General features: G+C 35.7%; 1 protein-coding gene across 1 annotated transcript; it reads right to left on the bottom strand.

Moving 5' to 3' along the window:
- Positions 1 to 209: 209 nt before the first annotated feature.
- Positions 210 to 27,021, bottom strand: LOC131157988 (uncharacterized). The gene is made up of 2 exons (XM_058112496.1): positions 26,787 to 27,021; positions 210 to 675 (listed from the first exon to the last, which is right to left on the bottom strand). The coding sequence occupies exons 1-2, from the start codon at positions 26,944 to 26,946 to the stop codon at positions 587 to 589; spliced, it is 249 nt and encodes an 82-aa protein (XP_057968479.1). The 5' UTR covers positions 26,947 to 27,021; the 3' UTR covers positions 210 to 586.
- Between the last annotated feature and the right edge of the window lie 815 nt (positions 27,022 to 27,836).

The following is a 27,836-nucleotide window of genomic DNA, read 5'->3' as shown; positions in this document are numbered from 1 at the left end:
AACTAAATAATGCCAGATGCAGCTAAATAGAGAGAAGACCCATCATAGACTTCTATGGCAAACGAATACAAAAACAGGATATATATATATATATATAAATGGTGCCATGCCCTTGGATGCCTGCCTGCTCTAGGAAGCACTCAAGTGAGCATCAAAAGAATGAAGTTAAAAACACGCGCGCACGCGCAGACACAAGTGGGTGCGCAACCTTGGTAACGAACATGGAAGGAACTCCACAGTATCTATTACTTCAAATCATCCAATCAACAAAAATTGTACCAACCAGTCATACTATAATAAATGGCCCTGCCCTGCAACAATAATCAGCATATTGGAGAAACTTCCAACATCAGAGTTCCTTTTTAAGAAGAAAATATCAACTCTGTACACAATACAGATTCCAAATGCAAGAATGAAGTCTAATGAAACCCCTAATTGTTTTTCAAAACCTTTTTTTATGAATTTGAGGGAAACTTGTCGCATGCAGAAGGGACAAAACCAGTATCAAACAACCGATGACTAGTACGCATTGTGTCAAAAAGGGAGCTGAAGGAAACCACCCTCTTTAATGGAAAGCTTCCATGCATCATTTGGCAGACGAACCTGAAGAGAGTCTTTCACTCCGTGCTTTATCAGCTCTTTCCAAGTAATCCTGATGAGACTGATGCATTGCTCCTTCAGGATTTAAGAAAAAGAAAATGATTAAGACCTCAATGCAAACAAGTGGTACAACACAACCAATCAGCAAAAAAGCATCTTGGTACACATTCACAATTAAATGATTTAATTATCTGAGAAATCCTTAAGCAAATCAAATACAATTGATCCATCATCTCCACCCATCCAACCTAGTATATCACCTGCCGCACAGCTATGATCATCAAATCCCATAATTTCAGACCCTACATATTTCAGACTACATATAAAACATCAATGCCACAAAGGTCCCATGCATACCAAACAACATGCAGTAAGGGAAACAGAACAGACTGATGTCTCTTTTTCAACCAAGTGAAAATCTAGCACAAGTTGGCAGATCCCGACTTTACCATTTCTTTTCATCAACAAAATTGTAAACTAACATAAGTTCCATACCAATTATGAACCCACCAGATATCAAATCAACACCACTGAAAATTTGTGGAGGGATACAAGGAATAAAGGAGCCCACAGCATGCATACCCCTTGTACATGGATCTATGTGCCAAACAGTTGATGTAAAAAGTGACTTCCCAACAGCAACCTCAGACATCAATATAAAAATAATTGTGATGCTGAAATCCTCAAGGGAATAAGTGCGTATAAGACCAAGTGCTTGCCACTACACAAAAAACTATAGCTGATAGCGCAAGTGTTTCCCAAATCCTTCATACTATAATATCCTAAGACTTGGCCCCCAGCTGGGGCACAGCTATGCAGGCTGCTGCCACACCTCAGCCAACAATCTCCCTCCACCCAGGCACCCACCCCACCCCAGCAACTGCCCGCTAGCGCTGAAAATCGAACCCATGACTCAGGCTTTGATGCCAACTGTTGAACTGCACAGCCACTGCACCAAAAACTATAGCTAATAGTGGGAATGCTACCCAAATTCTTTACACCATACCATAGCCAGCCCAAGTGCCACATTTCAACTATGACTTGGCCCACACCATAGACTTGTGCTAGCAGAGTATGTTTTGTGAAATCTGTAGTGCAGCTAAATAACAATGGAGCATATGGATGGATAGTCGGTCATAACTATAACTCTATAAGAGTCAATATCTTTACAACAACAAAAAAAAAAAAAAGGGGAACATTACGTTAGTATAGCCCCTACACTTAAGCCCCAGACATTCATGATGTGCAATATAGGTTATACAGTTTCAGCTCATTATTTATCCATATGGCTGTGCCATGAAATGAAAAATGAATGGAGCTAGTCAAAAACCAGTTCAAGCATGCACAAACCCTAACACCTTACACAAATGTGCAGGCACACACAATCTCTTAGTCCTCTGATGTAGAACTGCTAAATACCTAAGAGGCTTTTTGTTTGCCAAGACTTTTACTTTCTTTGTTGCCAATCCCCAAGAGATGAATCTACCAAAATTTGAGATCAGCATCGGTAATTTAAACAACATATAACTTCATAACCATTCCTTGAGTCCCCCTAGGTGGGGTTGGTACATGGATCTCTTAGGCCGTTCCTCATGTTCTAGGAAATATCCTCAGAATGTTAAAGAGTGCTGCTAAATCCTCAAGACCTCAATCCAAGTTATTATAAGTCAACTCCTCTGGTCCCTACTAACTCTAACATCAACTAAATCACTAATTCTTGAACATTATTTGGTCTGCCTTGCAAGTGCACAAACCTAAGCAGCCAACCTTCCCTATCTAATCTTTTATAGGTGCTACACTTCACTAACCATGAACATGTTCACTCGTTACCTCATAAGTTATACTACTCATCCTCAACATTCTCATTTCTACAATATTTACTATTTGAATATATTGCTTTCTCTTTGCCCAACATTCTAATCCATACATCGTCCTATAAAACCTTTTTAAAGGGATCCAAAACACGCGGCATGCTTAATGACCAATACACATCTCCATTTTACCAAACTTGCTTTAACTTAATGGATTACATCATCTTCAATTTCTCCTTCAATCTCTATAATGATCCAAGGTACCAAAATCTACCGCTATAAGAAATTTCTTGACCGTCAAATATAATATTTTCTCATTATTCCCCCTTGATTGGCTAGAATTCTGTTTCATGTATATTATGTCGTTCTGCTTATTTTGAAGCATTGACATTATGTTTGGTTCATAGAATACCTATTCCTAGGACTAAGATGGAATATAATGAGAATGTAATGACCTTTGTATAAGGATACAATATTTCAGAAAGAAAAAAACAATTATGTTATTCCATCCAACATGGAATAGGGAAGAAATTGACATTCTCATAGTTAAATTTGGAAATAGTCATCCCTTGTATGTTCCATGTTTTAGATCCATAAACATTTTTGCGTTGTTATTTGTTTTAAGATAATGACACTGTTGCCAAGCGTTTTCAGATCCAGGTCAGATATGAGGCAATAAGTAGCTGTTGAATTTTCATGCCCTAAATCTGTCCTGTCTCGAATATTGTTATGCATAACCTAGAACATCACTCAAATATCAAGAATAAATAAAGTGAATGCTTGTGTCGGCGCATGCGTGTGTATGTATATATGTATTTTTTATTCAGATGTCCATAGCCCTTTAATGTATAGCTGACATCATTATTTTAAATTTTCTACAAGCAAGGTCAGTTTTACCAACAACTATACTAAAGTTAACTTTTAAATATATTAAGACTTATGGTATTGTTTTTTATCAAAATTTTGAATGTGTTTTTATACTTGAGGCAGGAGCAAGGCTGATCCCCTAATAAGGCAGGGATAGCTATGATGCACCGAGGCATGGAAAGTCATTCTTGGCAGGGTGAATTTCGGTTATACCCCTCTCACTCCAAATCAATACCATTCCTAATTGGAAAATACCTAAACTGATCATCAGCATTATCCTATAATCCCAACACTAGTCATTATCTATCATATATATATATATCCATAAGGGCATCAATAATACCTACTACTTATTCCCTTCTTTTCAAGAACCAATAATAGAACTTCTCAGAGTACCAATCATAAGCCTTATCTATGTCAATAAAAATCATCTGCATTCCCTTTTCTTTTCCCAACTTCACCATTAATCTCCTTATAAATATATTCCTATGTAGTTTATCAAACTGATTTTCAAACGACTTTGTTTCTAACCTTTGCCTTTGTTCAGTTACACATTCTCATAGTTTCATTGTATGATTCATGTGTTAATTCACAATCATTATTACAATTCTAATTCACAAAGGTTGTCACAATTTTGAATCTCTCCTTTAATTTTATATATAGTTACCAAAGTGATTCTCCTCCATTCATCTAGTATTTTCTTAATTCTCATAATTTTTCTAAATAAACTGGTTAATCATAGCACTCTATTATCTTACAATCATTTCCCTACTTCAATAGGGATGCCATCTGAACATACAAACATTTCATTTTTCATTTGTTTAATGCATATTTAACTTACACTCCAATTTTGCAGATATATCTTAAACTTTTATCCTTTTCCTCATTCAAATTGTTTAAGTTTAGGACTTCCACCTAACTTACAACAACAACAACAAACCTTTAGTCCCACTAAGTGGGGTTGACTACATGCGGTAGTAGGTAGCGTAATGTAACGGTAACGGGTGTAACAGGAAGCAGGAGTAGCGGATGTTACATAACGGGAAACGGGTGTAATGGTTGTGAATTTTTTTCAAGCACGCACAACCTTGTGCATATTAGTGTACTTGCATGTTTTAAGTTTTTAACCCTTCTTAGAAAGAGTTTTAGTGTATTTTGGATCCTTTAATTCAACTAAGTTATTTGGTAAAGGCAAGAAGTTTACATTTGTTTTAAACCACCATTGATAGAATATTTTTCTTATGTGTGATAAATTCTTATGTGCGCTAGATTAATAAATTAAACAAAACACATTATACACTCCATTAATCTATTAGACAAATAAGACAGACGAATAATACAAATATAAAATAACTAGAAAAGAAAAAAGATTGAAGTTGAAAAATATAAAACATAAATATCAAATTACTAATATTATCAAAATAAAATATTTTAATCACAAGTTAGTACTTTCAAATTGTTAATTAATGCATCCCTTGTGAGTATTTAAAAAAGTAGTAAATGTTGTATCATTGTCATCCTTATTATAAACTTTTCCCCCTCTTGCCACATAGTATATTGAGAATGATTTATGAAAGAGGGGGGGAAAAGTGAGAAGAAAAAGTGAAAAATAAAATAATTTTTTGGTGTAACAATCCTATAACGGTTATGTAACGGACATAGTGGTCTTCACGTAACAGTCGCAGTCCGTAATGGCCGCTACAACCGTGATTTTCATCCTTAACGATTTTGCGGTGTGTAACAGTATTGGTAACCCAAAAAACCATTACATAACAGCGTTATTTAACGGTCGCAGCCATTATTTAAAACCATGATCTTTTTCAACCGTTCACCTGATCAAGAGCATTTTCCTCTATTAGATTAAGGACAATTAAATTCTTCCTCACTACCTTATTCCAAGTTATTTTAGGTCTACTCTTACCCCTTTTCATGCCAAAAACAATAACTAACTCACTCCTTCTCATAGGTGCTCTACCAGGCCTACGTTTCAAATGATCAAACCATCTAAGTCGCCCCTCCCTTATCTTGTCTTCAATTGGTGCTATGCCTAAATTATTGTATATATGTTCATTTTTTACTTGATCTTTTAATGTTAAACCACTCATCCACCTTAACATTCGTATTTCAAGAACTTTTACTTTTTGTACATGTTGTTTCTTAGTTAACCAACATTATGAACATCAAGCATAGCTGGCCTTATAGCCGTCTTATAAAACTTTCCTTTTAATTTTAAGGGTATCGTATGATCACACAACACACCTGACACACTCCTCTATTTTACTCAACTAGTTTTAAATCTACGTATTACATCTTCTTCAATTTCCCTTTCTGTTTGCATAATAGATCCAAGATATCTAAATCTATTAGTGCTATTAATCTCTTGATTATTGTTAAAGAGAGTTCTCAAACACAGTGATGTTACTTTTCACAAATTCAAAGCATTGGAAATTGGAGAGCACAACACATGCCTCCTCGGGATTTTTTAATTGCTGCCGACAGTTTGGGATTTCTTTATTGCTGCCAGCACACCAACATTTCTTCTATTGCTGATGGCCAAGGACTCCAACATGCAATATGGGCTCTTGTGATGTATTATTGCTCATGCAGTATGGGCTCTTGTGATTTATTATTGCTGCCTGCACACCAACACAACAGCATAGCAGCAGCTCAGGAGTGGTGGCTAAGGAATGCAACAAATGTGTATATAAGTCTGTATTTTGGCACAATACCGTGAGGAAGGAAATTCTAAATCAATGGAAATTATTTGAGGCATTTTGTCAAACACTTGCTTTGCAATCTGTTATTTACTTTAGCATGGTATCTAGAGCCAACTAAAGGACTCACGTCCATCACCATTTTTTTTTTCTTTTTTTCTCCTCTGTTCTTCAGCCACTATGGCCTCTTCAGACTCCTCCGACAAATCCCAAACACCTCCTCCCATCAACACCACAATTCTAAACTCAACTAGTCATTTTATTAACATTAAACTCAATATTGAAAATTACTTGTTCTAGAAAGCCCAAATGGTTCCCTTCCTTAAAGGCAACCATTTGTACAGCCATGTTGATAAATCTTCCGTCATCCCTCCACTAACGATTGATAATATTCCCAACCCAGAACACACCTGATTGCTTTTGCTTGATCAGCTTAACATTTTGACCATCAATTCTTCCTTGTCCGATCATGTTCTCGCGCAGGTTCTAGAATGCACCACCTCGCATGAAGTCGGGACCACCTTGCACAATCTGTTCACATCTCAGTCTTCAGCTCATGTTATGCAAATGCAGTACCAGCTTGCTACACTTAAGAAAGGGGCTGAGTCGATTACGGAATATTTTCATAAAGCTAAGACACTTGCTGCCTCACTTGGAGCAGCTGGTAAAACTCTCTCCCCATCTGAATTTTCTGTGTATTTACTGGCTGATCTCAGCACCGACTACGATTCTTTGGTTACCTCTCTCACAACCAAACCCAATCCCTTATCTCCCCATCCGATATGCAACTACTAATTAAACCATGAATCTCGCCTCAACCATCAAGCCCAAACTCTTTCTCACGGGCAATCCACTAACAACCAACCTTACTATCACAAAAAAAAATACCCATCCTTTCAGTCATCACATAGCGGACGAGGGGGTCGAACCTTTCGTCGAGGATGGGGTCAGAGTAGAGGTCCCTCAAGTTATTTCTCTAATCGACCAGACAGCAGACCATTGTGTCAAGTATGCCACAAACCTGGGCATACTGCCCTCTCTTGCTACCATAGATTTAATCAGAGTTACCAAGCACCAGCTCCATCCTCTTTGATAGCCAATTTTATGTCCATGCCCACACCACCACCTCAGTACAATGCTTGGTTCCCAGATACAGCTACTACAAATTACTCCACATTAGACTTTAACAACCTCAATTTGAACTCTTCTTCCTATCAAGGATTTGACCAAGTCAGTATTGGAGATGGCTCATCACTGCCGATTCAACATACGGGTTCAGCTCATCTTCGCTCCTCAACTAGCAATTTTCTTCTTTGTCATATTCTTCATGTTCCTTCAATTGCTAAAAACTTACTCCCAGTTTGTCAATTTTGTCTTGATAATTTTGTTTACTTTGAATTTCACTCCAATTGTTTCTTTGTGAAGGATTTACACAACCAGAAGGTCCTGCTTCAGGGCACCGTTGAAAATGGCTTGTATGTCCTGCCTCATGATGTCACAACCTCAACCCCTGCTCCTCCTTAAGCCTTTCTTGGTGAAAGAACAAACCCTCAAACATGGCATATGCGCCTTGGTCATCCCTCAAACAGGACCTCTCTCACAATCCGTCGGTTTCAACTACCTGTGACTACTCCCAACAATGATCACTCATGTGCAGCATGTTTGCAATTTAAAACACATGCCTTACCTCAACCCTTATCAGCTTCTAGATCTACGCAACCGTTTGTATTATTTTTCTTAATGTTTGGGGCCTTGCCCTCGTATTATCCACAGTTGGGTGTTGGTTCTACTTATCCATTGTAGATGATTTTACCAAATACATATGGTTATTTTCACTGTAATCAAAATCTGATGTGTCTAAATTTTTCTTAGCCTTTTTGTGTTTTTCAACAAATGCCTTGGTTGTGCAATCTGATCGAGGAGGTGAATTTCTCCCTCATCAAAAATTACTTCAATCATGTGGCGTTGTTCATCGTATTACATGTCCTTATTTTCATGTCCAAAATGGAAGTGTAGAACACCGTCATCGCCATATTGTCAAGTCTAGCCTTTCACTTTAAACTCAGGCATCAATGCCATCTCAATATTGGTCTGAGGCATTTCAAACATATGTATTTCTCATTAATCGAATGCCCACTCCAATTCTCAATCATAACTCACCTTTTCAAACTCTCTTCTGTCATCCACCTGATTACAAGTTCCTTCATACATTTAGCTTGACTTGCTAGCCCAACTCAAGGCCTTACAACCGTCATAAAATGGATCTGCGATCCAAACTCTGTGTGTTTATGGGCTACAGCCCAGACCACAAAGGCTATCATTGCCTTTATGTTCCGTCGAGTCGTGTCTATGTCTCTTGAGATGTGCAATTCAATGAGGCCCATTTCCCCTTCGCTTCGGCACAACCAACTACTCTTTCACAAACTACCTCTTCGGGCCTTCACCTTCCCTCCTGGCCCATATCCACATGGCCCATCTCCCCTTAATTGCCCATACCATGTGCCATGTCTCCTCCCGATCCCTCACATCCCGAATCTAGCCCACCTACACCTACCCACTTCTCAACTCCTTCCACCACGTCACATTCACCCACTCAAATTCCAAAGTTTTTCACTTCATCTCCTGGGTCTTCATTGCTTCACCATGATCGTTCACCTTCTATTGTCCCAACACAGAATAATCACCCCATGGTTACCCGATCTAAGGTCAATACTCATTGTCCTCTTACTCGCACAAATGGCACAATCCCTTGGCCCTCTAGTAAACCCCCCCTTGCACTCACCACCTCCCCAATTTCCAAAAGAACCACAATCTTACACTAAAGTTTCCAAATTTCATGAATGGCGTGAAGCCACAAAAATTAAATTTCAAGCTTTGTTACACAATCATACATGGGATCTAGTTCCTCCATCTTCTTCCTTCAATGTTTTGGGACCCAAGTGGATCCTCAAAACAAAAAAGAAGGTTGATGATTCCTTGGAACAGCGCAAGGCTCATCTTGTAGCCAAAGGTTTCCATCAGCAAAAACGCCTAGACTGCAATGAAACTTTTTCCCCTGTTGTCAAACTAGTTACTATTCGGATTCTTCTCACACTTGCTATTTCCTCAAACTGGTCGTTACATCAACTGGACATACAAAATGCATTTTTACATGGTGATCTAGAGGAGGTCGTGTATATGCGATAACCACAAGGTTTTGTAAATCCTGACTTCCCCACTTATGTATGCAAACTGAAAAGGGCAATTTATGGCCTTAAACAAGCCCCTCGGGCCTGATTTTCAAAATTGAGCACCAAACTATTTTCTTTAGGTTTTACTAAGTCTAGATCAGATTCTTCATTGTTTATCTTTCGTAATTCATCACAAGTGGTCTTTGTGTTAATCTATAGGGATGATATTTTAGTTACAAGTTCTAGTTCTTCTCTTATTTCTGATTTTATACTTGCTCTTGGTGCATCATTTCCCGTCAAAAATCTTGGTAAGCTTCATTATTTTCTAGGTATTGAATTTTTCGAAATTCTCATGGTTTGTTCATGTTTCAATCCAAATACATTATTGATCTATTGCATCGCACTAAAATGTCCAATGCAAAACTAGTTTCCACCCCAATGTCTACTTCTACTAAGCTTACAGCTTTTGATGGATCCACGATTGAGGATCCTCATCTCTATCGTAGTGTAGTAAGCAGCCTACAATACCTAGCATTCACTCAACCAGATATTTCTTTCTCTGTCAACAAAGTCTTCTAATACATGCATTGTCCATGACTACCTCATTGGCAGGAGGTTAAAAGAATCCTACGTTACCTTAAACTCACTCACAACTTTGGTCTTCATTTTTCTCGCTTTCTCCGATGCTGACTAGGCTGGCTGCTCTGATGATAGAAAGTCCACTGGTGGGTTTTGTGTCTACTTTGGATCGCATCTTGTGTCATGGGGTTCCAAAAAGCAACCAACGATTGCTAGATCATCCGCAGAGGCTGAATATAAAGTTGTTGCCAATACAGCTTGTGAGCTTATATGGATTCAATCTCTCTTTAAAGAGCTTGGAATATTTTTTTCTAAACCTCCAACATTGTGGTGTGATAACTTGGGGGCTACCTACTTGTCGGTTAATCCAAGTCTACACTCTCGCACTAAACATGTAGAATTGGATTATCACTTTGTGCGAGATCGTGTAGCTGCCAAAACTCTTCGAGTATCCTTTATTTCCAGCAAAGATCAAATAGCTGATATTTTCACCAAATCACTTTCCACTTCTCGGTTTTTGCTATTACGATCAAGCCTCACCATCTGCCAGGTGCCGCTTGAATCACGGGGGGGCTGTTAAAGAGAGCTCTCAAATATAGTGATGTTACTTTTCAAAAATTCAAAGCATTGGAAATCATGCCTCCTTGGGATTTTTTAATTGCTGCCGACAGCTCGGGATTTCTTTATTGCTGCCAGCACACCAACATTTCTTTTATTGCAGATGGCCAAGGACTCCAACATGCAATATGGGCTCTTGTGATGTATTATTGCTTATGCAGTATGGGCTCTAGTGATTTATTATGCTAACTGCAGACCAACACAGCAGCAAGGCAGCAGCTCAGGAGTGGTGGCTAAGGAATGCAACAAATGTGTATATAAGTCTGTTTTTTGGCACAATACCATGAGGAAGAAAATTTTGAATCAATGGAAATTATTTGAGGCATTTTGTCAAACATTCTGTTATTTACTTTAGAAATTATCAAGTTTAATCTTCTCTCCACTACTACTCCTTATATTACTGAAATTATATTTCATATATTCTATCTTATTCCTACTTATCCTGAACCTTTTAAACTCTAACGTGGCTCTCCAAAATTCTAGCGTCGATTCCACTCCGCTCCTACTATCATCAATCAACAAACTATCATATGCAAACAACATACACCAAGGGATCTCATTTTGAATATTCCTAATAAGTTCATCAATCACTAAAGTAAAAAAGATAAGGACTAAAAGTAGAACCTTGATGTACACTTATTGTGATTAGAAAATCACTAGATTCCCCTCTTATAGTCCTAACGCTAGTCACTACTTCATCATACATATCCTTAATGATCTCAGTATATTTACTGCAAACCCCCTTTTTTCTAAGACCCAACAAAGAACTTCCCTATACACTATCAATAGCTTTCTTTAGGTCAACAAAAATCATATGCAAGTCCCTTTTCTATTCCCTAAACATTTATATTGAGCTTCTTAAAAGATAAATAGCTTCTATAGTTGATCTCCAAGACATAAAACCAAATTGATTTTCTGAAATTCTTGTTTCTAGTCTCATTCTATATTCAATTTCCCTTTCCCACAATTTCATCATATGACTCATAATTTTAATTCTATGATAGTTGTAACAGTTTTGAATATCGCCTTTGTTTTTGTATAAAGGTACAGATGTACTTTTCTTCTATTATTTTAGCATTTTCTTGGTTTTCATAATAATGTTGAATAGATTAGTTAACCAAATATTTCCTTTCTCTCCTAAACATTTCCAAACTTCAATTGGTATTTTATCTGGTCCTACAGATTTCCTGCTTTTCATTTTTTTAATGTCATCTTAACTTCAAGAACTCTAATTTTGCAAATAAATCTCCTATTTTTAGTCTTCTCCTCATTTGTCACTTCCAAGTTCAATCTTTCATTTTGGTTTTTCATTAAACAACTTACCAAAGTATTTTCGCCGCCTCTCTTTTATGTCTTCTTCTCTAGTAAAGACATTATTATTCTCATCCTTTATACATTTTACATCACCTAAATCTTTGCATTTTCTTTCACTAGCTCTTGAAAATTTATAAATGTCTTTTCCTCCTTCTTTTGTATCTAGTCTAGTATATAGAGTATCATAAGCTCTTTTTTTAGCTTCACTAATAGTTTTTTTTTTTTTTTTGCATTTCTTCTCGCCTCTTTATATTTTTCAAGATTTTCTATATTTCTACAATTTTGCCATATTTTATACCAAATTCTTTTTAGCATAATGACTTTTGGACTTCTTGATTCCACCACCAACTTTCTTTACTACTCGAGTATCTTCCTTTGGACTCACCCAAAACCTCTTCTTCTATCCTTACACTTATTAAAATAAATTTTTCATTTTTTTTTTTTTTTTGAATCTTCTTTAATTAACACACTATCATCCAAATTTTTTATACATTTGATATTGCCCAAGTCTCTATTCCTTTTTTTCTCTAGCCCAAGCAAACCAGAATATGTCTTCCACCCCATCTTTAGTATCTAGTAAAGTATACAAAATATTACATACTTGAAATTTATCTTCAGTAACAACATTTTTCTACATATTTTCTCCCCTTTATATATTTTCCAAAGTTTTCCCGGTTTCTGCATTATTGCCACATCTTAAACCACATTCTTTTTGTTTGTAATTCTCTTTGAACATCCTCATCCCACCACCAACTTTCTTCACCAGCCATGCTCTTTTGGCCCTTTGGATTCACCTAAAACCTCTTTCACTATATCTCCAATAGAGCAAGCTATACTATTCCAAAAGGTGTTTGTGTTGTGCCTACATTATCTTCCATATTTTGGCCACCTCCTTTTATCATTTTAACCTTAAATACTATTATACTCCCTTCAGGTTCCACCAAATAATTCTCTTACATGAAAGTTATCCTCTCTCTTCCATAAATTTCAAGGGTGTCTGTTGAGTAAAATAAAATTTCCCCTATGTTCAGCGGACAAAATGACCTCCCATAATGGTCAGTCCCCTTGTGCAAAAACAGCTATGTGTTTGGGGTAAATCAATGACTTGGCTTCAAAATTAACAAAACATTGAACCTATGATCAACTAACCTTTAGTTAACCAGAAGTAACACAATCTTTGGTCCATGTGCCCCATTTCATACCAAATCCAAGTTTTGAACATGCTGCCAAATTACCCAAATACCCATAAACATTGACCAACCTTTCTTCAGACAACCCCAACATTCCCTGTCACACGAACCTCTTTTAAAAATTCTCAAACAATAAAATTGCTACACAGCCCCCAATGAATGTACCAACTTTACTTGGATATTGCTTTGAAAGGATATGAATAATGCTGCTGATTTTTCCATCGAAGGTGTTTCAGTAATTTTACAAAGTAACATAATTTATAATTCAACAGCTAAATGTAGATCAGTAGCTGGAACACTTATATGCTACTTACAATGGAAGGATGGTTTTCCTTCCAAGTAACAGATAATTAATAGGCCTTGATTTATTTTTAAACACGCACAAAAATACATGGACAAAAAAAATGGCACGTTTAGTAGTGGAAAATAATTTTCATTTTCCATTTTAGTTTTCCAAAAAAATTTAAGAAAAAGTTTGCGAATTTTTTCATTTCTACAACATTTGTATGAAATAAATGAACAACAATAAAAAGTTTTGGCACTATTTGGTTGGGAAACAGTTTTATTTTTCAATTGCTACTTTTTTTCAAATAATTACAAAAATGCCAAATTTAGCAAATTTTTTCATTTCTACAACATTTGTATGAAATAAATGAACAACAATAAAAAGTTTTGGCACTATTTGGTTGGGGAAACAGTTTTATTTTTCAATTGCTACTTTTTTCCAAATAATTACAAAAATGCCACCTTATTTTCCAATTTTCCAAATTTATATAGTATAGTTAGGAAACATCTTTCTATTATATTCTTGATTTCTCACTCTTACTTTGTGCATATGTGGAACTGGAATTCAAACCTTGAACTTTAATTTGTGTGAATTATGTAATGAGTTTCTTCCAAATCCACACAAATCCAAATTCAAGCCCCAAAATCCATGATCCCAAATTACTTTATATATTTTTTGGAAAATTGTAAAACAAGTGGTTGTTTTTATAATTATTGTGATATCTAGAAATTAAAAAAAAATGTTTTGCACATTTAAACAAACTCTTTATTCCACTTTTTTAAATGTGAATCTTGAAAACTTAAAACATAAGCTCAATTTTTTATAATTTTTCAGAAAACTGAAAAATGGAAAATATTTTCCTCAACTAAATGAGCCCTTAATTTCTTTTGAAAGCTAGTTATCTTATATCTGCACAAATCATGTAGAGGCATATCTATCAAAGACACTACAGTAAAAGCTCCAAAAGTAATACATCAAAGTAAAGAGAAGAAAATTATCTTGCTCCACAAAAAATCATAAGCCAGAGCTTATTCCTGTTCAAGTTCCTCTTAAGATTCAAAAAATTCCTCATTTTTTTTTTTTGTGTGTGTGTTCTAGGGTGGAGGATGTTAAGATTTGATTAAAATAAATGACCAAACTTGAAGATAGGTCTCTTCCTCTATTTACAATACAAATTAAATACATTCTAATGACAATAATATCTTTACCAACTCTCACTAATTAACATACTAACACACTCAATAATAAAAATACTAAAAGACATATATAACCTCTAACAGTCCCCCTTAAGCTGGAGCATAAATGTCATATGCTCCTAGCTTGTTATAAATGAATTTAACACGAGCACACCCCCCCCCCTCCCCCAAATGTTTTGGTAAACAAATTAGCTAGCTACATGTCCAACTTCACATAAGTGATTGTAATGAGCTTTTGCACAACTTTCTCCTAAACAAAGTGGCAATCAAATTCAATGTGCTTCGTCCGCTCATGAAAGACCAAGTTGGAGGCAATATGAAAAGCAACTTGATTATCACACATCAACTTCATAGGCTAAGAATGCGAAAAACTCAATTCTTCCAACATGTTCTTCAACCAGACAAGTTCACAAGCAGTGTGAGCCATAGCTCTATATTCTTATTCAACACTTGACCTTGCCACCACAGTTTGTTTCTTACTCTTCCAAGAAACCAAATTACCACCAACCAAGTTACAATACCCGGTGGTGGATCTCTGATCGGAAGGCGATCCAACTCAATATGCATTTGTATATCCATGGATATAAGTGTCACCCTAATCAAGATACCAAAAACCTTCTCCCAAGTGCACCTTTGAGATATCTCAAGATGCAAATTACTGCATCCCAATTACTTGTCCTCGGAGAATCTAGAAATTGACTCACAACACTTGTTACAAAAGATATATCCGACCGAGTAACTGTGAGAAAATTCAACTTTTCAACTCCAGTATTGTCCAAAATTAGGTGGCAAATCACCCATATCTGGCACTAACTTCCTGTTAGGATTCATGGGTGTATCAACCGGTTTAGATCCCAACAAGTCAGTTTCATCCAAAAGATCAAGGACATACTTCCTCCATGACACAACAATTCTGATACTAATTCTAGGTACTTATATAACCAAGAAGTATTTCAACGGTCCCAAATCTTTGGTTTGAAACATAGTCTGTAGAAAAAGTTTGAGACTCTGAATACCTTTATCATCATAACCTGTAATAAAATTATCATCCACATAAACAACAAGAAGGATTCTACCTAATGAAGTATGATGATAAAACACGAAATGATCCACAGCACATAATAGAAGACCAAACTTAAGTACTACAGCATTGAAACGACCAAGCCATGCTTTAGGAGATTGTTTTAAACCATATAAAGTCTTCTTGAGCTGACATACTAAGCTTGACTCCCCCTGAGCAACAAACCCAAGTAGTTGCTCCATATAAACCTCCTCCTCAAGGTCACCATACAAGAGGCATTTTTCACATCTAGTTGATGTAAAGGCCAGTGAGAAGTTGTAGCCATGGAGATAGATAAACGTGATGATGCAAGTTTGGCAACCGAAGAAAAAGTATTAGAATAATCCAGACCATACACCTGAGTGTATCCCTTGGCAACAAGACAGGTACCAAGTCCCAAGTACCATTGTCATGTAAAGTTTTCATCTCTTCAACCATAGCATCCCTCCACCCAGAATGGGATCCCTCCACCCAGAATGGGCTAAGGCTTCCGAAACAGATTTAGGAAGGGTAGTAGATGGTAGAGCAATAACAAAACAATAATATGAGGGTGATAAGGAGTCATAAGAATTTGGAAATGGGGTGTTGAGTACATGTGTATTTACCTTTCCAAACAACAATAGAAGGATCAATGTCATGGGAAGTATGATTATCAGATGAGGAACCAAAGGCCTCATAGTAGAAGCTAAAGGGGACTCTCCTCCTTGGAGCCGCCATCATGAATACACCTGCAAATTAGGATGATCAAGACAATGAGGACTCGAACTACATGGAGACTCAAATGGTTGGTTGGGCAAGGATAGCAACGTAGAATATGGAAGATTAGGCAAAGGAAGAGACTCATTGAGCTCAGAAGCGCTCAGTGACTAGGTGTAGTAAGGTGTAGACTCAAAGAAGATAACATCGGTAGAAACAAAGAAGCGATGGAGCACAAGACTAGAACAACGATATCCCTCTTGAGTATATGAGTAACCTAGAAAAACACATTTTATAGCACGAGGATCCAACTTATCCACCCTAGGAGTTACTTGATGAACAAAGGACACACCCAAATATATGAGGAGGAAGAGAAAATAAAGGTGAATTAGTAAAGAGAATGGAGTAGGGAATTTTGCCACTAAGAACAAAGGATGGCATTCCGATGATCAGTGCAATCACATAGAGTGAAACTCCCTGAAACTCCCAAGGACAATGATTGCAAATCATGGTGGTTTTTAATTAACCCAATGTTCCACATCGGAAAGTTTAAGAAACAATCACTAGTATACGGACCTAATGAACCATTTTGCTGATTGCCAATTGCTTTTGCATTGGACACCTAATGAGCTAATAATGATTCCACACAACCATAACAACAGCAGCAGCAGCATGAGGCCAGAAAAAACATGAATTATCTTCCTTCATTTTGCACAATCTAGGGCAATATTATCAGCAAGCTGGAGTATTTCCAAACCATTACACTATCCTAGTCCAAATGATTCTAGACCTACACCTTCCCCCTCATACTACCACTAACAACAACTAACTCACTCCTCACTCATGCATTATTTGGCCTACATTGCAAGTGCTCAGACCATCTTAATTATCTTCAACTGGTGCCATGCGCACCTAGCTTATTGCAAATATGTTCATTCCTTAATTTATCTTTTTTAATGTTATACAACTCATCCACCTTTACATTCTCATTTATGTAACTTTTACTTTTTTTACGACATGGTGCTTCTCAGTTGCCCAACACTTTGATCCATATAGCACAATTGGTCTTATAGTCATCCAACAAATTTCTTTTAAATTTAACCATAAATAGGCCTTAAATTTCGATTTCAACCGAAATATTGAGGCTTAAAAAGAAGAAGGAATTTCGAAGTCAATGTCAATTTTGATTTAGTTTTTAAAAATGACAGAAATTAGTATCTAAAGCATGGAATTCTTTTATGAAATTTCAGAAACTATTAAATAGACATAATAATGCAAGATTTAGACCTAGAATATTATAAATTAAATACACCAAGTACAGATATGTGGTATATAAGGTGTGATTGGTGTAATATAATAATCAAATTAAACATATTCAATTGATATAAATGAAATTCATAAATCAGTAAAATATAATTTACTATATAAATACAAATGATTTAGATATAAATGGCCAAATAAAATGTTGTGGCTAATATCTAAGTTTAATTTTCCATATAATTTAATATTTAGTTTTAACTAAAAAAAAAAAAAGATAAACCAAGGGAGAAATTTCACTCAATAGTTGCAATTTCAAAAAAAAAAAAATCACTGAAATTTCAAGATTTCAAAAAATTTCAAATAATTCGTGTAAAATTTTGAGCATAAATTTTGAAAAATGGAAATTGATTGCCATTTTGATTTCAAATCTGGGCAGAATTTTTCACAAAAAAATCAACAATTTCACAGAAATTTAAAACCCAAAGCACTTCTCAATTTTACCCAGCCTCCTTTAGCTGTGTATTCCATCTTCTACAATTTCTACTTCGGCATATGGATCCAAGGTACCGAAATTGACCGGTGCTAGTATTCATCCTAAAATGACTAAAATTGCATTTTATGCATTCTATCTTACCTCTAATCACCTTAAAACCTCTAGATTCTAAAGCTTCTCTCCATAATTCGGACTTACATTCTACTCCATCTTTAGTTTCATCAATTAAGACAGTATCATCCTCAAACGAAATACACCATGAAACCTCAATTTGGATATTAATAATAAGCTCATTCATAACTAAAGCAAAAAAGATAAAGACTCAAATCAAACCACACACATATTGTGATTAGAAATTCCATAGAATTTTTACCTATCATTACCACATCGTACATATCCTTATATATCTATATACCTGCAGACTCAAATCAAACCGCACACCTATTTTGATTGGAAATTCCATAGAATTTCCACCTATCATTACCACATTGTACATATCCTTATATTATCTATATGCCTACTACATACCGTTTTTTTTTCTCTAGAACACACCAAAGAACTTCCCTAGGTACACCATACTTCATCAATTTTTTCTAGTTTAATAGAATCAATGTGCAAGCCCTCTTCTTTTCCCTAAACTTTTCCATTGAACTTTTTGGATATATATATATAGTTAGTCTCCCGAACATAAAGCCATACTAATTGTCTAAAACCCATGTTTCTAACTTTAATCTTTATTCTATAACCATTTCCCAATGTTTCATTGTATGACTCATAAGCTGTTTAATTTTATAACAGGCATTTTATTTTGAATATCTCTTTTATTATTTTATATAGGTATTAAAGTGCTTTCCACCATGCATTTCCATTAACATAGTATTTTCTTAATCCTTATTTTTTTTAAAATAAAATTTGTAACCATATTACTCCGTTATCATATAAACATTTCTAAACTTGAATTGGAATGTCATGTAGTCCTGCAACTTTTCCATTTTTCATCTTCTTTAATGTATAATGACTCTAGCTAATAAATTTTGAATTTTTAGACATTTTCTTGTTGATTCTAAGTTTGAGCTTTCAACGTGGTTTTCAGTAAATAGCTAATAGCAATAAGTTTGTTGTCCTTTTTTAAATCTTAATCATTACCTAAAATATTATCATACTCATTTTTTCTTTTTTTTTAATAATAAAATAAAGTATATTAGATACGGAAAAAGATGGTACAACGTGTTGGGACAAGGAGTCAGCCAAAAAAACAGAAAAGAAAAAAATAAAAAAAATAAAAACAAAAAAACTGAATATCACACCATGAAACTAGATAAAATTAACCAAGAAAGCCCCTTTTCAAACTCTTCAAATTTGCTAATTCTCTTTGACCCTGCAATTTACAACTTTGGTCACCATCGAAGAGAATCTCATTTCCTCCAATATCGCTCAACTTTAAATCCAAATCACCCGAAAGATCTTGAGCTTCTAAATCCTCCTTAGGAATTTCCTCCATGGAAGTAGGCAATATTCCATCCTTATGCTGTGAATTGTTGACCAAACTATCATTTACAAAAATAGACACTTCCTCCAAACATTTTGACAGGGCGGGATGAACATAAGATAAATCCCCTACTTTGTCACAAGAATCAGTAGCGTACCCATATTGTTTCCGAATCTCATCCAACAATAACCCCCCCGCCCCAGTCAAATTCACTCAAATCATCACTCTTTCTGAATTAGAAGCATACCCATATTGTTTCTGAATCTCATCCAACAATAACCCCCCATCACATTCAAATTCACTCAAATCATCGCCTTCTAAATCAAAAGCGTACCCATATTGTTTCCGAATCTCATCCAACAATAACCACCCACCACAGTCAAATTCACTCAAATCATCACTTTGTAAATATGAAAATCCCCCCATTTATTAACCTCCTTTTCTTTCCTTTCCCCATTGCTACACCCAACCTCCTTCTTTGTAAGAGAGCCTTCTTCTATGCTAAGTTCTCCCCTAGAGTCTCCTTTAAAAGCTTTGTCCCTGTCGCACAAGAATTTGCTCTCTTCTCATCAAATACCTTCCTCAGCTTAGAGCCCATATGAGCTAACTTCTACCAAGCATACACATTAATACCCTCAAATCCATCAAAATTCAGACACAGGATGTCATCAATCTCCCCCATAATTGCTACTAATTTTACATCTTAGCTACCCATTTTTTGTACACTTCTCTGTACTTGCTACATTTTTAAAACCAGTCTAATTCTAGCTTCAAGCTATTAATATTCTAGATATGTTCCATAGTTCAATCAGCACGACTCGAACTTCAGAGTGCTGGACTCTAAACATGAAGTCTAACCTCCTTTCCCACCGCTCATTTCCTAAGCTTTAAGGACTAAAATTTGGTCCTTCCCCTATTCTTGAAATCCAACTCTGACTTGTCAGATTCCCCATTTCTCCTTCCAGCATCCTGACCTTCGCCATTTACCTTCTAAATAGAACCCAAGGAATAAGGACCCCCACCCTAAACTCCTCATTAGTGCCCAACTTAGATAAACCCAATTCTTGGGCTTGGTCAAGTAAATGGCCTAGTTTATATAGAAAGGAAATACCCTTCTTATCAATTAGTTGGGCTAGGTCCAAAACTAGAATCATGCCTCCTGGATCATTCTCTTTGCTTCCTCCCCCCTTAGCGCAGCCCTAGCAACCTCTAAGATGAACGACACCTCCATCGGAACCCCAGCTACTTCCTCAAGCAAATCTGACTGGTTGATGAAGATTGTAGCCTTCAGAGGTTGCTGATTGGTTGACTACTGGTTGCCCATGGTTTGTTTCGGCTGATTAACGACGACTACAGCTAACTTCAAAAGCTCAGCCTTGTTCATCTGAACCACACCACCACATCTACAGCACTTATCTTCCTTATCAGCTGCCATAACTCGATCTCCACAGAGAGTTTGACAATCATGACCCTCGCCTCCATCTATATTACCTACGAGCACAACCTTCCTCCACAATCTGAAACATGGATAAGCATCTACAACTATATCACCCAAATCTTTTCGTAACTCCATCACCAGGTTGCAAAAAACACTCATGAAGCTTCACCATTCTTCACTTTTTGCGCCAACTGAATGAACACAAAAAACCTCCTATGAATCCAACCCAACCCTAACTGCAGGAACTTTCCCACCTTCATCTATCTAATAGACAGCCAATAGATTGTAATACCCTTGGGAAACTCCAAAAACCCCTCTCCATCCTACCAAAAACCGACAACCCTTCGACAAACCGCAAAACAGCCTCTTCCAATGATCTAACACATCTGTTACGAACAACATTCTTCTCAACCATGAGCAAAGATGAACTCCCCTCGCCCTAGTCCAAATGCAAATCAAAGGATTTTCCATCAATCTGAATTGCTCAGCTCATCATAACCTAAACCAATCTTCATTGCAATGAATGCATGAAAGGGGGAGAGGAATAGTATAGCAAGGGGAAGAGAGGGAGAGAGAGAAAAACAAACAGGGTCATCATCTTAAGTCTGGTTTTTCTTCATGGCAACAAGGGGGAGAGAGGGAGAGAGACGAATAGGGCCATCATCTTAAGTCTGGTTTTCATTCATTTTATTTTCTTGCTATACTTTTCTAAAGTTTTTCATACTCCTAAATTGTTGTCTAGTCTTAAATTTTGAACACTTGATACCATCATCAACTCTATTTACTAGCCATATTTCATGTATATTCACCTAAAACCTCTTTCATATGACTAGGTCCAAAAGGGAGGGAGGTTCGGGTCTAGGTAATTTGGTGCCCATGAACATTTGTTTGGCGGGAAGTAGTTACGTGCTTCTTTTTAGAGCCTTTCTTTGGCACAAAGCAATATGAAGTAAATTTGAACTTCTAGAAAATGATTGGGATGCTAAAGTTGTGTTAATATTAGTATTAGTATAGTTGTCAAATTGAGATTTGAATCGTGAATTGAAATTCCAATTTTGGGACTTGAGAATCGAGAATCAAATCAAATCATAAGCTTTGGTAACAACAACAAACCAAGCCTTAAGTCCTCCTAAGTGGGTTGGCTACATAAAAACTTTTCTACCAATTTAAACAACCATGGGCAATTTCCTAAGACAATTTAAGAGTTACTAAATCCTTGTTATCTTATTCAAAGTTATTTTAGTTCTAACCCTACCCCTTCTACTACCATTGATAGTAACAAGCTAACTCCTCCTTAGGTGCACTATTTGGTCTACATTGCAGATGCTCAAACCATCTAAGTGGCCCCTTCCTTATCTTATTTGCTATAGATGCTATGCCTAACTTACCGTGAATATGTTCATTCCTTATTTATGTTTTAACCTTACGCCACTCATCCACCTTAACATTCTCATTTCAACAACTTTTACTTTTTTGGATATATTGTTTCTTAGTTTCTCAACATTCTGATCCATTTAGAATAATTGGTCTTATAGTCATTCTATAAAACTTTCACTTCAATTGTGTGGGTATTCTGTGATGATCATGCAACACACACAAAGCACTACTCCATTTTACACACCTTGCTTTAACTCTTTGCATAACATCATCTTTTCAATTTCTCCTTCATCTTGTATAATAGATTCAAGGTATCAAAATTTAGTATTGCTATTAATTTCCTAACCATCAAGTTTAATCCTTTCTCCAATATTCCTCCTATCATGATTTCATAAGATTTAGTAAAAATTTTAAAATCAATTCTAAATTACATGAATATATATTTCAACTACAATCAAAATAGTAAAACACAGTTAAATTTTTAAAATTTAAAAAAAAAAAAAAAAACATATTTCATGTGTATGTTTCCCCTAAACAAATGAAAAGTGAGGGTAAGAGTCAAGAAATATTAATTAAACAATGAACTTTATGTTGTTTAAGGGAATAAATCAAGAAAAAAAATGACTTTTGGTGTTTATCAACAATAAAAAAAATAATATTTTATGAATATTCTTTCTTGAATTAAAAAAGAATAATTGAACAAACTACTAAGAAAACTTTGGAGTCTTAACAACACAAGGAAACATGAGTACCACTTTAATTGATGAATGTTCTACCACTTCTTAATGGCAGCAGAACACTTATTCCTCCAAGGGTGAAGAATGGTTTTGTCAAGGCAACATACAACCTAAGTTTCTATATTCCCCCTTTTTTAGCACAAAACTGATGTAGACAAGGAATGGAATATAATCATGTAAAAATAAAAGCAATAAAGAAAATGTTATTTGGGGATTTTAAACTAATCGAATCTCTCGAGAGGATAGTTCTAGAACTGTGTAAATCGATGGAATCATATCGTTAGATTCACAAGTGAATCAATAGATTTGGCAAAGATAGTTGTTTTTAGACTTGCTAGTAAGATTTGAATCGATTTGGCATGGAATGGCTATGAATTGTATGAACAAAATAGCAAATCATAAGATTCTAACTAAGAATATTATTTATTCAAGTCCTTTGAAATTTATGTCTCAAATTTATCACTCTTTTATCCCTCATGTCAGTATAGCGTTGGTAATGGGTAGAGAATCCACTTCTAGTAGGGTCATTGGATTGGGGAGGTGTCTTTGGTCATCATGCATCCTCAACTCTTCCACCTTTTTTTTTTTCGTGATACCTCTAGTTCTGCTTTCTTCCTGCCGCAAGCTCCTGGGATTTTCATTTTGGGAAGAACCTTAATAAGAGAGACCAACAAGGTAGGCCTATTGATTAATATGCTTCATTTTTTTTTTTTTTAAGATCCAATTGGGGAGTAACAAAAGAGTTCTTGGAAAAAATTAATGTGAATGAGTTGCTCTAGAGGCAAAGACCTAACACGTCATTATCGTATGATGTGTGTGTCCTTTATTTTAAGAGTAAAGAGACTTGCGCATATTTGTTCTTATATTATCATTTCTATCGTAGCCTTTCGAGTAAGTTTTTTTTTATAACCCGGGGACTCCAGCCACCATCACGGCACTTTAAACACTATGGTGCGGCACCAAACCCGGGGGATGAAAGTCGTCCGCCCATTGACGCGCCCCGAGTAATTCACCAGCGTAATGCCTAAAGGGGAAATTGAACCCGTGACCTTGGGATCACCAAAGTCACAAGTCGCCCTTAACACTTGAGCTGGCCCGGCTGGGCCCCTTTGGAGTAAGTTGTTTGCTATTTTTGGAAAAATGGGTGTGTCCGTTCACTTTGGAGGAGTTTTATGACACGATGTTTTGGGATTTAGGAAGGGAAAATAAGAGAAAGGCTTTGTGGCGATGCTCAGTTGTGGCTATCTTTTGGTGTATTTGGAATTAGAGAAACGCTCAAATATTTATGAGTATGGCCTATTTCTCTTGACTTGCTTAGGAATAGAGTGTTTTTTGCATCATTGTGAATTTCAGAGAATGGCTTCTTTATGCATTTACTTTGGCAAATCCAAGCTACTGTGGAGTTTTTTTGTGACTATTTTTTTTTTTTTGGGGGGGGGGGGTTCTTTTGTATCATTTTTTTCTTTTGTTTGGGAGGATATCTTACTCCTAGTATTCCTTTTCTTTTTTTATCATATTCTTCTTCTCCTTCTCTAATAATTTTTTTGTTTAAAAAAAAAATCTAGAGGATGTTTAAGTTTGCTTTATCCTTGGTCGCCTTTTTTATCATTTTATCTTTAAATGTTATTATATTTCCTCCCATTAGGTTCCACCACCTTGTTCTCTTACACTGATCTATGTTACACTTCCTTCTCCATTTTTTAATGCATATAGGTAACACTAATAATCTACATTGTTTAGGTAAACTTTTTACAATCCTTACATGATAAATGTACCCACCTATAAGAAAAAACTATGTGAATTTTATTTTGTCAACTCTTGAAGGCTACTAAGTGTTCTTCCCTCTTCTCAAAGCATGTATTCATTGGTATAAGTTCATATAACATGGCAAACTCTAATATCATACAAGACTCATTTTTATCTCCACGTGGATGTCTTCCTATCCTCTCATAACCTTTGTTGTCCTTCATGAGATCATTCAAATCCACTCGTTTGACTATTTTTCTCGTTTTATTTTCTCCCTCATATTTCTAGTATAATACTATATGTATCCTTCCAAAATTTCTTTTAAATGTTTTTTTTTTTTTGTAAAGCAAACTTAAGGAGTATAAGAACGAATGACTCATTATTTTTTGTCCTCAAACCACATTAATTTTCACAATTCTATTTCCTACTCTTTTAACATGTAGAACAATGCGTCTTTGTCTAATTCTTATGTTTTTATTTCCCAATGTGCCAAAGTTTAAACCTAAAATTTTCAATTCCTCAAACTTCTTTCCCTAACATTACTCCCTTTAAGTGCAAATTATGTCCCCATGTTCCAAGTCATTAATCTAGCCATATTTTATCAAACTACTTTCTTCACTCATCTGCATCAAAATAATGAGTGCATTGTTTCATATTTAACACCATAGTCAAGCAATGACATGGTACGTTAGCCCACCCTTGCCCATTTTTCACTATAATCTCGTGCTAAAAGTGCAAAGTGCCATTCATAGAGGGCACTCCAATGAACAATAGGTGAGGATAGATATCATAGAGAGATCTAAAAAGTTGTACACTAGTTATCAACTATCTAACACACCCTTGCCTTTTTCCCCAGCTTAGGACCAACTATGTGTAGAAAGAATTAAAACACTAACTGCAACATAGGCAAAATTACAATGATTTACAAATCTAAGAATTATGTCATCTCAAGAGAAAGAAAAAACTACTAGCCACCAGAGTGAGAGCGCTCAAAAAAAGGCTACCTATAGCCCTCATCCTAAGTGGAGCTATCAAAACGAGAGTTTTGGGAAAAGGACACCTAAGAAAGGGCTACTATAAGAAAATTTAAGATCATAGACAGGTCATGAGGAGCCACATTAACTTCTAGCACTATGTAAATAGGGAGAAACTACTCAGAGTGCAGCTGCTCGACAATTGCAAAGTCTGCTGGTCTCAATGTTACCAAGAAGGCAATAGCTTGAATAGGGAGAAACTACTCAGAGTGCAGCTGCTCAACAATTGCAAAGTCTGCTGGTCTCAAAGTTACCAAGAAGGCAATTACATAGAACGTTGCGACTCATGGAATGGGATTGCACTATGGCTCATGCTCTAAAATGTGGAACATTAGAGGTATACTTATATAGATATATTGGTGAAAAATATGTACAGCACTTGTATATTTTGGAGAGGACGTTGAGGTGCTTCTAAATAAAGAAGAGACTTTCTTTTCGTGAAATAGATCAATAATGACAAAAAAAGATATCTAGTGTAATAATTCTCCACTTTAAGTAATAAAAATGTAATGTGAAAATTATTAATCATTTGACTTCACATTCTGGAAGGAAAGTGTACCATGCTTCGGAACGTTCGAGCCAACTTGAGGTTTGCTAGGGTGTTAGCGTTTTCAGGTCAATATGAGTGATCTACTGTAAACCCAAAAGCTCTGAACTGGAAAGTAAATGAACAAAACACTAGCATAAACCTAATAGACCACTCCAGCCACTGCCAATTACTTTTGAATTGAACGCCTATTGGGCTCATAACAATTCCACGCAAATCTGATACGTTCTATAGAATTGTCACAAAGGATTAGCTAATTTATAAATAGATGGGCGAACTCATATTATCAAATCCTACCTAACCACTTCATCGACAAAAATAAATAAATAAATAAAATTAACTCCAACCAAATCGGGCACACTTCTTCGCAAGCTTAAGCAGAAAAAATCTGAAAAGCTTCAACAACCCGATTATTAATCAAAAAGACAACTATAACCTCAAGTTTTATGCAAAATAAATTCAAGCTCAATCAAATTTCAGAAAATACTTGCAAAAAAAAAAAACATATATGAATTGAAGGAAATGGAAAAGGGAGTGGTAGTAAGAGCAGGAGAAAAGACGTACCTCTATTCATGAGGAACCAAGGAACTCCAAAGACTACGGTGATGACAGCGATTCCTGCCATGACGTGCTTCTTATCGCCACTATAGAGGTAGTGCTCCATTCTTGACCTGAAACCCCCTCCTCCATTGCTGTTGCTACTGCTCCTGGCCTCGCTCGCCATCTTCAAATTTTGCAGTTTTGCAGCTAAACCCTCTTTCTCTCTCAAACGAAAGTATGAAGCAGGGGGGGAAAACGGGTAACGGGTCGGGTATGACATTTAAACGGGTTCAATTAGGGTTGGCCCATTTACAAATATTAAGTACGGAAATTTTAAATTTTAACTTGATCTATTACTTAAGGTATAAACAGATACTTGCTAGTAAATATAAATATTATATTTCAAATTTTTTTTTAATATTTCAACAAACATGAATTAAAACTTTACAAATGTTTCTATTTATTATTTTTATTCAATTTTTTATGAGTTTACAATTTAAAATTCATAATTTATTTTGACTATTTATTATTTTTCTCTTTGGTCCCTTCAACAATTATTTTAAATTTTCTTTTAATATTTCAACAAGTATGAGTTAAAACTTTGCAAATGTACCTATTTATTATTTAATTTTTAATATTTTTGTAAGTTAACATTTTAAAAAGCATAATTCAATTTGAGTCTTTATTATTTTTCTCTTTGATATTTTAGCAATTATGAATTAAATTTTATTTGAAAAAGGGCACCTATACATTAAACGCATAACCTATTGTGTACTTGATCTGAAATTGTTAAATAAATAAGTTGGGTTTATGTTGGCCCAATTATAAATAGGTTACAATACTTTAAATCCAAGCCAATTGAAGCAAGAAAGTCATAGGTCATCAATTAGACATTGACCCAATTCCCCAACCCTAGAGCCCTTACCTTGCTGATTCAATGGTTCAATGAATTTGGGTTTTGGTCATTTTGGGACTTTGACAACATGGATACCTTCATCTTTAATTGGTTTGACTTAAAAGGTTAAGTTCACTTTAGTCTTGTTTAGAACTCAAAAAATATTAGAGAATGAAAAG

This window comes from Malania oleifera, chromosome 6 (genome assembly GCF_029873635.1).
Source record: "Malania oleifera isolate guangnan ecotype guangnan chromosome 6, ASM2987363v1, whole genome shotgun sequence".
NCBI classification, from domain to species: Eukaryota; Viridiplantae; Streptophyta; class Magnoliopsida; order Santalales; family Ximeniaceae; genus Malania; species Malania oleifera.
The sequence above is the reverse complement of the archived record's forward strand: the minus strand, read 5'-3'. Positions and strand labels throughout refer to the sequence as shown.

Excerpts from the sequence above, each read along its gene's own strand:
- LOC131157988 (XM_058112496.1), bottom strand. The coding sequence starts at position 26,946 with ATGGCGAGCGAGGCCAGGAGCAGTAGCAACAGCAATGGAGGAGGGGGT. Across the intron at positions 676-26,786 it reads TTGGTTCCTCATGAATAGAG|GAGCAATGCATCAGTCTCAT; the intron begins GTACGTCTTTTC and ends TAAATCCTGAAG.